This window comes from Borostomias antarcticus (genome assembly GCF_949987555.1).
Source record: "Borostomias antarcticus genome assembly, chromosome: 20".
NCBI classification, from domain to species: Eukaryota; Metazoa; Chordata; class Actinopteri; order Stomiiformes; family Stomiidae; genus Borostomias; species Borostomias antarcticus.
The window spans coordinates 9,911,029-9,925,563 of NC_140253.1; the positions used below are offsets into that span (position 1 = coordinate 9,911,029).

The 14,535-nt window shown below is 49.9% G+C and overlaps 1 protein-coding gene across 1 annotated transcript in view; it reads left to right on the forward strand.

Annotated features, from left to right (window-relative positions):
• The window catches only part of rgs12b (regulator of G protein signaling 12b), a gene marked incomplete at both ends in the record, with an annotated part of 42,239 nt that overhangs the window by 2,357 nt on the left and 25,347 nt on the right, over positions 1-14,535 (forward strand). Inside the window, 2 exons of the mRNA XM_084454659.1 lie at positions 41-358; positions 5,515-5,634. Of these exons, the coding sequence (XP_084310785.1) occupies positions 41-358; positions 5,515-5,634 (438 nt within the window). The remainder of the gene's footprint in view (positions 1-40; positions 359-5,514; positions 5,635-14,535) is intronic.

Here is a 14,535-nt window from a genome sequence, read left to right on the forward strand (position 1 = left end):
AGGAGGAGGGGGAGGGGGAGGAGCCGGGGGGGGTGGGCTGGGTCCGCCGGGCCTGAGCAGTGACCAGGAGTCCTACGCCGAGTCCACGGACGGCTGGTCCTCGGCCAACTGCAGCACCCTGCCTCCGCCCATGAGCAAGATCCCCGCCGACCGCTACCGGGCGCCGCTGCCTGCCGGCGACCTGGCCTCGCAGCCCCGCCGGCTGACGGCGCCGAAGGACGAGTGGGCCAAGAAGCTGTTCGGGGCCGCCGGCGCCGCCGGGGGGAGGGAGAAGGCTGGTGGAGGGAGAGGAGGAGGAGGGAGGGACCAACACAATGGGAAGAAACGAGGGAGCGCGAAAGACGGCGGCGAGAAGAAGGTCAGTGGTGCGTGGCGGCGTTGCGTGTGTGTGGGGGGGGAGGGGGGCGTTCGCTTCGGCGTCCGCCTGTCTGTTGACCGGGACTTGACAGTTTCGATTGTTTGCAGTGCGGTTAAGCTGCGCGGCCGCAGGGTTGATATCTGGTCCGATTCTCTCTTGTGTTCGCTTGTGATTCTTGGCGTTTTTCGGCTGAACTTGATGAATTGTCCCTGCGCTCCGCATAATTGCATAATGAGTCACACTCGGGGGGTTTCGTGCATTTTTGCCACGGTGTATTATTCAGTTCAGATTGTTTCTATAGTGTGTGTGCGTGTGTGTGTGTGTGTGTGTGTGTGGAGGTAGCCCAGGTTGACAGTTCGTGGAGGAGGTGTGTTAAAACTGACCCAGAGATGAGAAGCCCAGACAAGTAGGCTCCATCTCTGATCACACCCCTGCAGTGGGAAAGTACCCTGTCAGTCTCACTCTCTTTACCTCTCCATCTCTCTCTCTCTCTCTGTCTCTCTCTCTCTCTTCCCTTATCCTGGACCACTCTCTCTCTCTCTCTCTCTCCCGTTCTCCTGGACCACTCTCTCTCTCACTGTCTCTCTCTCTCTCTCTCTCTCCCCTTCTCCTGGACCTCTCTCTCTCTCTTCCCTTATCCTGGACCACTCTCTCTCTCTCTCTCTCTCTCTCTCTCTCCCCTTCTCCTGGACCACTCTCTCTCTCTCTCTCTCTCCCCTTCTCCTGGACCTCTCTCTCTCTCCCTCTCTCTCTCTCTCCATCTCTCTCTCTCACACACACACACAGACACACACACACACACACACACACACTGTGAAAAGTTTTCTGCTTTGGAAGTTCTCCAGTAGTCTAGATTGCCCCATCCTTGTGATGGACTACAGAGAGCCCGCCCCCCTCTCCCACACACTCCGGTATCAAAGCCTGCATTATTCAGCAGACGGGCATCTGCCTGCGCTGAAACCCACCTGTTTCCCCTGGTAATCAACACACCTGTGTTTCACTTGTAACATTAGCCTCCAAGCTCTCGCCTGTTCCCTGAATCAGCCTATAAACTAGTAATAAGCATACTTTACTACTATTTTGATAGCAGTTTGGACTACTAGATAGTAGATACAGTACTAATTCTAATTGTTCTTCATATTAAGATCATACAGTTTGTAATTTTAGTACAACTAAAAATAGGGTTTCCTATACTCTATGCGTGATGCTGTGGGGTTAGGTTATATAGTGAGTGGTTAGGTTATATAGTGAGTGGTTAGGTTATAGAGTGAGTGGTTAGGTTATAGAGTGAGTGGTTAGGTTATAGAGTGAGTGGTTAGGTTATAGAGTAAGTGGTTAGGTTATAGAGTGAGTGGTTAGGTTATAGAGTGAGTGGTTAGGTTATAGAGTGAGTGGTTAGGTTATAGAGTGAGTGGTTAGGTTATAGAGTGAGTGGTTAGGTTATAGAGTGAGTGGTTAGGTTATAGAGTCAGTGGTTAGGTTATAGAGTGAGTGGCTAGGTTATAGAGTGAGTGGTTGGGTTATAGAGTAAGTGGTTAGGTTATAGAGTGAGTGGCTAGGTTATAGAGTGAGTGGTTAGGTTATAGAGTGAGTGGTTAGGTTATAGAGTGAGTGGTTAGGTTATAGAGTGAGTGGTTAGGTTATAGAGTCAGTGGTTAGGTTATAGAGTGAGTGGTTAGGTTATAGAGTGAGTGGCTAGGTTATAGAGTGAGTGGTTGGGTTATAGAGTGAGTGGTTAGGTTATAGAGTGAGTGGTTAGGTTATAGAGTGAGTGGTTAGGTTATAGAGTGAGTGGCTAGGTTATAGAGTCAGTGGTTGGGTTATAGAGTGAGTGGTTAGGTTATAGAGTGAGTGGTTGGGTTATAGAGTGAGTGGTTAGGTTATAGAGTGAGTGGTTGGGTTATAGAGTGAGTGGTTAGGTTATAGAGTGAGTGGTTAGGTTATAGAGTGAGTGGTTAGGTTATAGAGTGAGTAGTGGAATAGACTGCGCTGTTGCATCTTTCAGAAAAGCATGTAATTTAGCGCATTTCCCGTCCTGCGTTGTTCATTGTGTCAGCGACATCCTGTTATGGGCAAATTTGCGATTTTGATTCATATGTGATTGTTTGGCCTGCAGTTAGTTGATCAGACACAAAGAGAGAGAGAGAAAAACAGAGGAAGATAGAGAGAGAGAGAGAGAGAGAAACAGAGGTAGAATGAAAGGAAGGGGGAGAGAGAGAGAGAGAGAGAGAGAGAGAGGGAAACGGAGGTAGAGTGAGAGAGTATCAGTTATCATTCATTACCAGAGGGAGCGAGAGAGAGAAAGGAAGAGAGAGAGAGAGATTGAGAGAGAGAGACACAGAGAGAGAGAGAGAGAGAGAGAGACAGAAAAGAGAGAGTGTGTGTTGCGTATCTATTCTCACAATGCCACATTACCAGAGTGACGGGATTCCTGCTGACTAGGTATGTAGGCAGCAAGGTTTCACCCTCTTCCTGTCCCAGAGCCCTGCGACGCTGGCTGCACTAAGGCTCATCACAGCCACCTCACCTGGGGGGACCGAGACAACCACCTTCCGGAAGCCTCCATGGCAGCTGTCTCACAATAGACCAGGCCGGCGGTGGGTCCAGGGTTTCCGGGGGCGGTGAGGGGGCTTCGGTCAGAGTCAGGGGACCCTCACCCTAGGGGACAATTACAGGAAGTGGAGAGGAGAGCGGCGGGGGCCGACAGGAAGTGCGACCGCCGCGGCTAAACAATGTCATGTGACTGGAGACGCAGAGTCCTGGTGGCGGAGGCGCTGGGGGAGGTTACGGTAAGGTTGCGGGTAGAGACCCGGTCGACCGTGCGGTTGAATACATTACAAGTATAACTTGGTTGTGGGACGGTTATGGTTAGGGTAGGAGAAGAGCATTATTTTCCCTCTTGTAGCTTTGTATCAAGGATTTGCTTTTAGTTCAGCTAATAGGTATACTTAATAAGCCTCATTGTCACCAAATTTAGGAAACAAAGGTCTGGCGAGGCCATCGATTCAAGACCTTGCGGGTTATTCCCCGTGGCCACTGGGTGGCGCTGTTTCACCATGTTCATCATAACAGCCTTCGCTTTAGTAGACTGCGGTAGGCCTCCAAACTGTGACTACCGAATGTGAACAGACCTACTAGAAATGCTACCAGCTGAGTCATCAAAGGAAAGCTTGAGAGAGTCGGTAGCGGGATGACCCACGCTCGACAGCAGTCAGGAGCGGACCTATTCTCAGACATCTGAAGAATTCTTCTGTAGCACTCCAGCCCAGACGTGTGGTTGTGGTGTGTGTGTGTGTTTGAATGTGTGTGTGTGTGTGTGTGTTTGTGTGTGTGTGTTTGAGTGTGTGTGCATTTGTGTGTTTTTTCCATGCCCTGCCAGCTGTGTTATCTCATAAACAGGAAAAGAGAGAGAGAGAAGGGGTTGAGATCAAGAGAGAAGGAATGTACAGACAAGAACTGGGAACTCTTCTCCTAATGTTATTAGTTGTGTGTGTGTGTGTGTGTGTGGTGTGTGGTGTGTGTGTGTGTGTGTGTGTGTGTGTCTGCTGTGCATGCAGTCAGTGCACGCACGCTTGAGTGTGAAGTGTTTTTTGTCTGATCTCCACCCGTTAAAGACGACTTGAACAGGGAAATGCTCTCATGAGCGCGCGCACACACACACACACACACACATACACACACACACATACACACATACACACACACACACACACAGTTCATCCAGTATCCAAGCAACGCCGCTGGCCATCTCCCAGTGTTCTGCAGTGAGCAGGAGCCCTTATCATAATCAGCCAATCATATCATTCACATCACGCACATCCAAGCTGCGCGTCCAGTGCTCAATCAGCATTAATTAGCAATTTTAACAACATTTCAACATGCCCTATTTACTCGGCAGTGGCCAACAGGAAGCAAAATCCCAATTTGGATCAGGGCTTTGTCCGTGATTCAACCATTCTAATTTCCATTCATCAAAGATGATGTCATTTGTGACCGAGCACACATTTTGTAAGCATTTCATAAGCATAGATATTTCAAATATTCAATACCAACTAGTTTTACTGTGGGTTTGAGGCCTCTTTCTCTCTGTCTCTCTCTCTCTCTGGATTCTAGATAACGTGTTGCTATTTACAAACAGGCCTATTTTGGCTGCGAGGCGATTAGAGGTGTAACATGTGTGTGAGACTTCAGCATTGCAGGAGTTAAACCGCTGTGCCCGTGTGGGTCCACTGTGTGGAATGTAACATTTGAGTGGAGAAAAAAAAGGAACTTGTCCTCTTCTCTTTCTCTCTGTCATCTTTCTCCCCCCCCCTCTCTCTCCTCCAAAGTCATCCATCAGTCCCATCCTACTGTATCTCTCTCTTGTAACTCTCTATCTCCTCTCTCTCTCTCTCTCTCTCTCTCTCTGCCAGTCATCCATCATTCCAATCCTATCTCTCACTCGTCTTTCTCTATCTCCTCTCTCTCTCTCGTTCTCTCCCTCCCTCTCTCTCTCTCTCTCTCTCTCTCTCTCTCTCTCTGCAAAGTCATCCATCAGTCCTATCACTGGTCATCAGGACGAGCTCAGGAGACTCAGCACTGGCAGGCTTGTGTGTGTTTAGGTAGTTGCTGTGTGTATCAGGCAGTGTATGAGTGTATTAAGGTGTGTGTGTGTGTGTGTGTGTGTGTGCAAATATTGAGTATGGGTGCACGGGTGTGTACTGATCACAAGTCATACCTATGTACGGTTCGCTTCTAAGAGTAAGTGTGTGTGCGTGTGTGAGTGCTGATTGGCTGTATTTTGTTACTTGGAGAAGCAGCTGTTTCATGTTGCAGCGCCAGACCAAGAACCAGTCAGCTTGGGTGGAGTGGGCGGATCTGAGGCTGGTGCCAAGAAAACTGCAGGCCTGACCGCTAACACAGACAGAACGACACGCTCTGACTCAGTGAAGTTCAGGAGGACTAGTGTTGTGTGTGTGTGTGTGTGTGTGTGTGTGTGTGTGTGTGCAGTATGTAGTTGATGTGCAGAGGCTAATTATTGTACAAGCTCTTGGATTGTTTCGAGGCTGTGATGGTTGTTTCTTGTGTTTCCTTCTGTGTGTGTGTGTGTGTGTACATCTGTAGAGTGCAAGCCCATGGTAACCTGTGTGTGTGTGTGTGTGTGTGTGTGTCCCCAGGGCGGGCGTTTCCGGGGTCTGACCATGGGCTTCCCTCCTCTCCCCCAGCGCTCCTCAGGACGCCGCTCCTTCGGACGCTCCAAACGCCTCAGCCTGGCGCGCTCCCTAGACAACCTGGAGGTAAGACACACACACACACACACACACACACACACACACACACACACACACTCACACAATTACACACACACACACAGACACACACATACACACACACACGTCACCATGGGCTTACACTCTACAGGCACACAAGCACTGACATTCAGCACACACACACACACACAGACAGGCAAATAAACATACAAACACACACGCATATCACAGTGAAATATTACTGCTGGCCTGTGATGTGCTCAAAAGTTAATAGCTAATTACAATACACAAGTTACCATTTACACAAGAAATACTATCTACAATATGAAGCTAAATATAAGGTGCTGGTGTGGATGTGTTATTAATAACCCGGAGGGGAGGGGTGTATTGTGTACATGCTATAGCTATAGATAAATAACTAATCCGCGGATGAGATGAACTGTCATTTGCGTTGACTTTTGCATTTCCATCTGTGGTAGCTGTGTACATTAGATAGGATGCTAATGCTAAGTACACACGTAGCCATGACCTCAGATCTCCGTGGTAACACGCCGTTGACACAAAGACACCGCCGGACCATAGATCACACGCCGTAAAAATAAAAAGAGTCCAGTTTGTGAGAAGGACATTTAACGCTACAACATCTTAAGTGTGTGTGTGAGGCTGTGAGCTCGCGTGTGTGTGTGTGTGCTGTTCGTGAAGAGGAAGCACCCAGTAGCTGCAGTAGCTGGTGAATGTGTGTGTTTGTGCTTGCTTGCGTGTGTGTGTGTGTATAAGTTTGTGAAGACAGAGCTCGCTGTCTTCCCCGATAGCGATCGCGGCTTAACGTTTCCGCTGCGCGGTCTGCCAGGGTTAAGGGCTCGGGCCCCGTCTGGCTGAACGTTGTTAGGCTGGCTGAACGTTGTTAGGCTGGCTGAATGTCGTTACGTTGGCTGAACGTTGTTAGTTTGGCTGAACGTTGTTAGGCTGGCTGAACATAGTTATGTTGGCTGAACGTTGTTAGTTTGGCTGAACGTTGTTAGGCTGGCTGAACGTTGTTAGGCTGGCTGAATGTCGTTACGTTGGCTGAACGTTCTTAGTTTGGCTGAACGTTGTTAGGCTGGCTGAACATAGTTATGTTGGCTGAACGTTGTTAGGTTGGCTGAACGTTGTTAGGTTGGCTGGCACCATCACCAGATCAGCGAGTCCTCTCAAGCTGGCCCGGCCGTAGACCCGTTAACTCAAACTCAAACCCAAAAGCGCAACCGTCGAGGTCGGAGCGGTCCAAAAATGACGTCTGGAGTCGAGCGACGTTTTCTACACCGTCATCTGTTGATCCTGTCGATCCACTCCCTGTTATGAGGTGAGGAAGATTGGCATCGTTTCATTGGACGGAAGAATTCAGGAGAGGCTAGGCAATGTGTGTGTGCGTGTGTGTGTGTGTGTGTGTGTGTGTGTCTCTGTCTCATGCTAGGATCTCATCAAATCCAACTTTATTTATATAGCACATTTCCTACACAAAGGCAACACAATGCGCTTTACAGAGAAAGGAGGGGGGGGGGGGGGGGGGGGGTAGGGTGTATATAGATCCTACCCTTCATTTTTCAGATGGAAGCAAGAAAAACCCAGTTCACCCATTTGAGCCAATATAGGAGAACGGTAAAAATTCTTCCCTGACCTCCCTCAACGAGACGATGGCTCCCCTGACCTATTTGCATGCAATAGGGAGTCCCCCCTTCGCCTCTCTCTCTCTCTCTCTCTCTCTCTCTCTATTCTACCTTTCTCTTCCGACGGCTGGGCCCCCTGTTCGCTGCAGCGCACGCGGTCCACAAACAGAGCCAGCTTTGTGTGACAGAGAGAGGGCGGGGGGGGGGGGCTGAGGGGAGGAGGAGGAGGAGAGAGTGAGGGATGGAGGGATGGATGGAAGTGTTGACCGGTACTTCTAATGAGCTCTGATGAGTTTGGGCTGACATTCCTCTCGTTAGCGAGGCCTCACACACACACACGCACGCGCGCGCAAACGAATTAGCGCCCCTTAGTCGCACACGAGCGCAAAACAGGCACGAGCGCACTCTAATTATCTCTCTTGATTGACGCACATGCGCGCGCACGCACGCACGCACACACACACACACACACACACACCATCTTGGCAGCTTCTGTTTCCTTTCAGAAGATGCCATCTAATCATCTGATCCACCCACTCTCAATCTGTGTGTGTATGTGTGCGTTTGTGTGTTTGTGTCCGAGTGATGTTTTCATGTTTGTGTGATTATGCCTGTGGTTGTTTTCAGAGGCCTCGAGGTTCATCTTGTGATGTGTACACACACACACGCACACATACACACACACACACGCACACACACACGCGCACACGCACACACACGCACGCACACCACACACACACACACACACACACACACACACACACAATGTCTTATGACAGCAGCACCAGCGCCAGGGGAATCAGACGGCTGACCCTGTGTGTCATGTCCGGGGCCATTGGCTGACCTTCCCCAGTTAATCACATTTGGATTCTAGAGACGGGACTTCTCCACAGACACACACACATTCTCCTGAGAGGGAACTCCCGGTCGTAGTAACACACACACACACACATGCACACACACACACACACACACACACTCACACATACATATTACCATACACTTTAATTTTCCATTCTCCTTAGAGGTCGCCCCCAGTCTCCCGCTCCTGTGCGCAGATGTGTGTGTGTGTGTGTGTGTGTGTGTAATGTGTGTATAAGACACAAGTTTCCCTACGGGGACAATAAAGTATAATCAATCAATCAATCAATCAGTCAATCAAATCAATGTCACCCGGGGTGTCCGGACGTTAACGAGGTTGGCGTGTCATCAGCCTGCGTCGGTGTAGTCAGATTGGGGAGGGGTGGGAGGGGGCGTGGTCGATCCCGCGGGGGTTTTTGTCATATCACCCTGGCTGTCCGGGCATGTTGAAGAATGCAACAGCTCTGATGCTGCCACAGTCTCCTGGACCACAACACCCCCGGTTCTCTCTCTCTCTCTCTCTCTCTCTCTCTCTCTCTCTCTCTTCATCTGTCCATTTCTTTTCGGCTCCCTCTCTTATCCCCCTTGCTCTCTCTCTTCACCCCCCCCCCCATCCCCCATTGATAATGGCAGCTTTTCTGTGCTGTCCAAACAGATGCCCAGGGCATACCAAGTAGTTGACAGAACAGCACTGAGGACAACACATTCACACCACATTGATTTTGTGTGTGTGTGTGTGTGTGTGTGTGTGTGTGCGTCGTGTGTGTGCGTGTGTGTGCACAAAGCCATGGTCCGGGGGCTCCCCTCTCTCTCTAATGAGCGATCCTCTGCTTCTGTGTGCGTGTGTGTGTGTGTGTGTGTCTCAGCCCACGGCAGTGTGGGTGGAATAGGAATTACACAGGGGTGGGCGGAAGAGACAGACAGAAAAGAAAAAACGTGGAGGGGGCGTGAGAGGCAGGGGAAGAGAGCAGGAGATAGAGAGAGAGGGAGGGGTAGAGGGAGAGAGAGATAGAGAGGGAGAGAGAGGGAGGGGTAGAGGGAGAGAGAGACAGAGATAGAGAGAGAGGGAGAGAGAGGGAGGGAGGGGTAGCGGGAGATAGAGAGAGGGAGGGGTAGAGGGAGAGAGGAAGAGAGAGAGAGAGAGAGAGAGACGCGTAGGAAATCCGAGCGCTAGCGAGCCTTGTGACACTGTGAATCAGTTTTGGACACCCAGCATCGGCAACATCCCTCCCTCTCTCTCTCTCTCTCCACGACACACACACACACTGTGTCCGCACACACACACACACACACACACACACAGCGGTTGATGGATATTGCGGGGAGCGTTCTGATGCAGTGTTAAGGAGGACCTCTCCGCCTCTTAATGGAGCAACAAACTTTGAGCCTGGACTCTGAAGGAGCCACAGAGGGAGTAAGTAGAGAAGGTGTGTGTGTGTGTGTGTGTGTGTGTGTGTGTGTGTGTGTGTGTGTGTCCGTGCGTGCGTGTGTGCGTGCGTGCGTGTGTATCATCTCTATCAGTTAATCCTATGAGAATAGAAATTGTGTTTGCCGTGTGAGTGTCCTGTCTTCAGAGCCTGCGTGATGGCTATCTGTGTGTGTGTGTGTGTGTGTGTGTGTGTGTGTGCGTTCTCCAGTGCCTGTGTGGTCATGTAGTGGAATGTTCCTGTCAGACTGCTCTTTAGGCTAACAGCTGATGCAGTAGCTCCTGTCTCACCAGTCGACTAGAACGACAGCTACAACACAGAACCACCGACTCAGATGGAACTCTAGATTCAGAGTCGACCGGAATTCAGTCATATAGCCCAACACAGCCAGTCTAGGAATGGCAAAATGTAGTTTCCTGGATTTGAGCAAGGTATTTCTGACAGAAGCTTGAGTCTAAATTTGAACTGACAGATTGCAGACGGCTACTGTACATCCGGCTTGTCTCCCGTTCCGGCGCTCAACGTTTATCTGTCAGGGAACGATTCGACTGTTGCAGTGCATTTAACGGATTCGTTTCATGCAAGTGAGTTGGGTTTACAAGTTGCTCCTGGGCTCTTGAGCTCCATTCGTGGAATTTGGATCACGTGGCGTGCACCAACCAATCAGCGGCCTCGCCCGGGTCCCTGCTAACTCGAGGGGTGACTTGTTGATCTGTGTTTGAAATCCTTTCAAAATACTTGTGTGTCAGACCATTGTTTACAGTTGTGCCGGGTGCGAGCAATCAGCTTATTTCAAAGGACTTCCTGTATTATTTGTAAGGAGCTGTGGGCGTGTCTCAGGGTGTTTTTTTTGGGGGGGGGCAGCAGAGGACATTGCTGCCCTAAACACGCTAGTGAGAAATGTGACCAGACAGTGGCCTTCTGCTGTATGCATCTCTGCTTGGCCACACACACACACGCACACACGCACGCATGCATGCATACACACACATGCACGTGCACACACACGCGCACACACACATTTTCAGGCACTGTGTTCATCCCGTACGCCTGCCCATTCAGGTTCACACACACACACGCACACACACCCTCGTGATGGGTCCCGGGTGTCTCCCCTGGGCGAGGGAGGTCAGATGATCTCACATATGATGTTGAACACACACACTACGAACTCCCCAGTCCTGTATTAGTACACCCGTCCGCCTTTGTGTGTGTGTGTGTGAGTGCGTGTGCGTGTTTGTGTGTGAGTGTGTGCATGTGTGCGTGTGTGTGTTTGTATGTGTGTGTATGTGTGTGTGTGTGTCTGTGTGTGTGTACAGTACATCTGCAGCACGTACGCAGTTGCCCAACTCTCATCCTTTTTTAATGACCCTCTTTCTCTTTCTCTCTCTCCTCTCTCTCTAGCTCTCTCTCAACTCTCCTATCTCTCTCTCTATCTCTCTCTCTCTCTCTCTCTATCTATCTCTCTCTCTCTCTCTCTCTCTCTCTCTATCTCTCTCTCTCTGCTGGAGGTCTCTCTCTGATGCCTCCCCGCTGTGTCCAGATGAGAGATCTGCTAGCGGGGACGCCGTTAGCCCCCTGGGCCTTTATAGATCAATGACCAGGCTAATCGGCTAACCGGTTCGAGCTCGACAGGGGAGCGGCGAGGAAGCTAAGTGGCTAAATGATTAGCGCCAGCGACACCTGCTGTTGATCACAGTGGGACTATGTTGATAACATTGAGAAGTCAATAAACTCCTCTTCTTTCCTGTGTTGCTGCCGGCTCCACAATTATGATCAATACAGATAAACAATGCTCAGTTTACAAATTACACATTAAAAGTTACAAATAACAACATATACAAAGTACACAAATTACACAATAAGTACAATTTCTAGACATTAGATTAAGATAAAGGTACGATGGGATAGATACCGGTCTGGATGGATCATGGAATATACAGATATGAATGAATAAATAAATAACCACTTCTCCTCTCGCTCTACTTCCCTTCTATTCTCTTGTTTTCTGTCTTCATTTGACAGATTTTGCGCTCATCCCTTCTCTGTCTTTCCCATGTTTTCTCCTTCTGCTTCCATCACAGATAGGAGGGCTGGTTCGTCTTGTTGATGCAGAAGTGGAGTAGCTAGATAACGTTGTCGTACTGGTGACGGACAGCAGAGGGCAGTATTGGGCTGGGGTGAGAGAGAGAATGAGAGAGAGAGAGAGAGAGAGAGAGAGAGAGAGAGAGAGAGAGAGAGAGAGATGGTATAGAGTTCCCTGGGTAAGAGACCAAATTGAGAGAGAGAAAGAGAGAGAGAGGAAGAGAGAGAGAGAGAGAGAAATAAGAGACATCCAGAGACCAAATTGTGGTGGGAGGGCGAGAGAGAGACAGAGAGAGAGAGAGAGAGAGAGAGAAATCCCAAGAGACAGAAGCCGTCCGTGTGCCTCAGCCCTGTCTCACGCTGGCCAGTTCTGCTGGTGTGTGGGCCGATCCTGCTGTCAGAGAAAGGCTCTGCATGGTCCACCTCACTCTGAAGCGCCATGGGTCAAGTCACCAGGACTCTGGCAAGCTGAGTCACAGAGACTCAGTAGGGCTGCAGAAATGTGTTTGTATGTGTGGAGATTTGTTTTCTTCTAGTAGGACTAGCGTGTGTGTGTGCGTTTGTGAGTGAGTGTACAGTATGTGTGTGTGTGTGTGTGCGTGCGTGTGTTAGTCATTAATGTAAATATGCTGCTTGATCAGATCAGCAGACGTGGCCAAAACTCAATGGTGATGTCATGACTAAATTGTGTGTGTGTGTGTGTGTGTGTGTGTGTGTGTGTGCACGCGTGCGATTGTGCAGTCATCAGATCTTTCCTAAGGAGGGAGATCTTTTTAGGTTTTACTGCTATTTGGAAAACTCTGAGCTAGCAGTCTGAGACTGTCTGTCTGAGACACACACACATACCCCCCCCCCCCCCACACACACACACATGCACACACACACACACATTCTGCCTGTCATAACCAAGAACCACAGGAATTAGGTTAGAGAGAGGGATAACAGTGGAATAGGAGAAATAAACCTTGCCCTTCTCTCCTCCCCCCTCCTCATCCTCTCCTCTCTTCCCTAGCCTCTCTGTATCTTCTATTCCTCCTCCTCTTCTCTCCTCTCTCCCCCTCCCTCCCTCTCTCCGACCTGACCTATGGGATATCACTCTTCAGACATACGGCTAACGAGGCCAATTAGCCAGTCAGAACATCGAGACCCTCCGAGCCCCCAGCATGTCAGGACGCCCTGTTGGTCGAGGGCGTCGTGACCTCACCCCGCCCCAAACAGATATGGAGGACAGACCCCTTGTTTAATGGCTTCTAATAGAGACTCCTAAGAGAAGATTCCATATACCAGGACTCCCATTGGAAGTTAGGCTTATGTTTTACAGCTTCAATGTGTATTATCAAGTAGAAAGGACTTGTTCCAGATAGTATACCGGTCCAGGTCATAGGGAAGTGATTCGAATACGCCTGGCGCTGGACAAATCCTGGAACCCAACGGGACTAAGCAGCCAGGGAGGGTATGGCGCTATGATGTGTTTGAGGTCAGAGGAAGGTCATTTCCGGCCGTGTTGTGTTTCACGGTGAGAATCTTCCAACGAAAGGCTCTCCCCTCAAACACTCGCCTGGACACACGCGCACGCCATGCACACGCACGCACGCAAATGCACACACACACACACACACACACACACACACACGTTTTGGTACTAGACATTTATGAATCCATGCAGGCCTCTGAAACAGAGAGAGCAGAGAGAACTGGTGCCACAAAAGTTTTCTTTTTGCTCAGACAGGAAATTGATGCCGGCTAGGCTTAGCACGTTTTTAGACTTATGGCCATGTGTGGAAAATCAAACACAGCCTTGTGTGTGTGTGTGTGTGTGTGTGTGTGTGTGTGTGTGTGTGTGTGTGTGTGTGTGTGTGTGTGTGTTGTGTGTGTTGTGTGGATGTGGATGTGTTACAGGAGCATAGCGTGTCTTGCCCTGAAGTGCTTTTGCCTGTATAGCTAAACCTCTAGAAAAACCAGGTTTTGATCAAGCCTTCTTTCATGGGACGGAGGTACTGTACAGTATTGCGTCATAGCCGGTCTCCTTTCCTCTCCCCTCCCCTCCTCTCTCCTCTCCATTCCTCCTCTCCTCTCCTTTCTCCTCCTCTCCTCTCTCCTCCTCACCTCCTCTCTTTTTCGCTCCTCTCATCTCTCCTCTCCTCTCTCCTCTCTCCTCCTCTCCTCTCTTCTCCGCACCTCCTCTCTTTTTCACTCCTCTTCTCCACTCATCTCTCATCCTTTGCTCTCTTCTCCACTCCTCCTATTTCTTCTCCTCTCTTTTCCACTCCTCTCTCCTATCCTCTCCGCTTTTCTCCTCTCCTCTCTCCACTCCTCTCCTCTTTCCACTCCTCTCCTCCTCTCCTCCACACTCTCCTTAGGGAGAGAGTGAAAGCAGACAGTTTTGGGGGGGAAAAAAAGTTGAAAAGGGAGGGGTCGCGCTAAAAGAGGTAAAGTCAAGTTCGTATTTTGACTGGCTCCTAGCTCTCTGACTCCGCCCACCTTGCTCACTCCTTCCTGGTGGGGTTGAGTCACCATGGAAACCAAGACTTGCGGGAGAATGGAAGTTCCTAGTCAGCGGCGTGACAGCACAGAACTCAGAACTCTCTGGACATGTGTGTGTGTGTGTGTGTGTTATAGAGCTGTAGTGCTGCATGTACGTATGCCAGATCCTGCGTGAAAGTTTGTGTTTGTGTGTTTTAGACTTTGCAGGAGGAAGAGCTTGTGACAGTCTGAGCAAACTGCTATTGACTGTGTGGGCGGGCGTGTGTGTGTGTGTGTGTGTGTGTGTGTGTTTGTGTGTGTGAGGTCTTGACGTGCCGGGGCATGGCTTTAGCCAGCATTCAGTTCCAGCCCTCCGAGATAGTTGTGCGAGTGTGTGAGCTATTTGCATGAAAGCAAAACTTCAGCTACCCTGCATGTGTTAGACA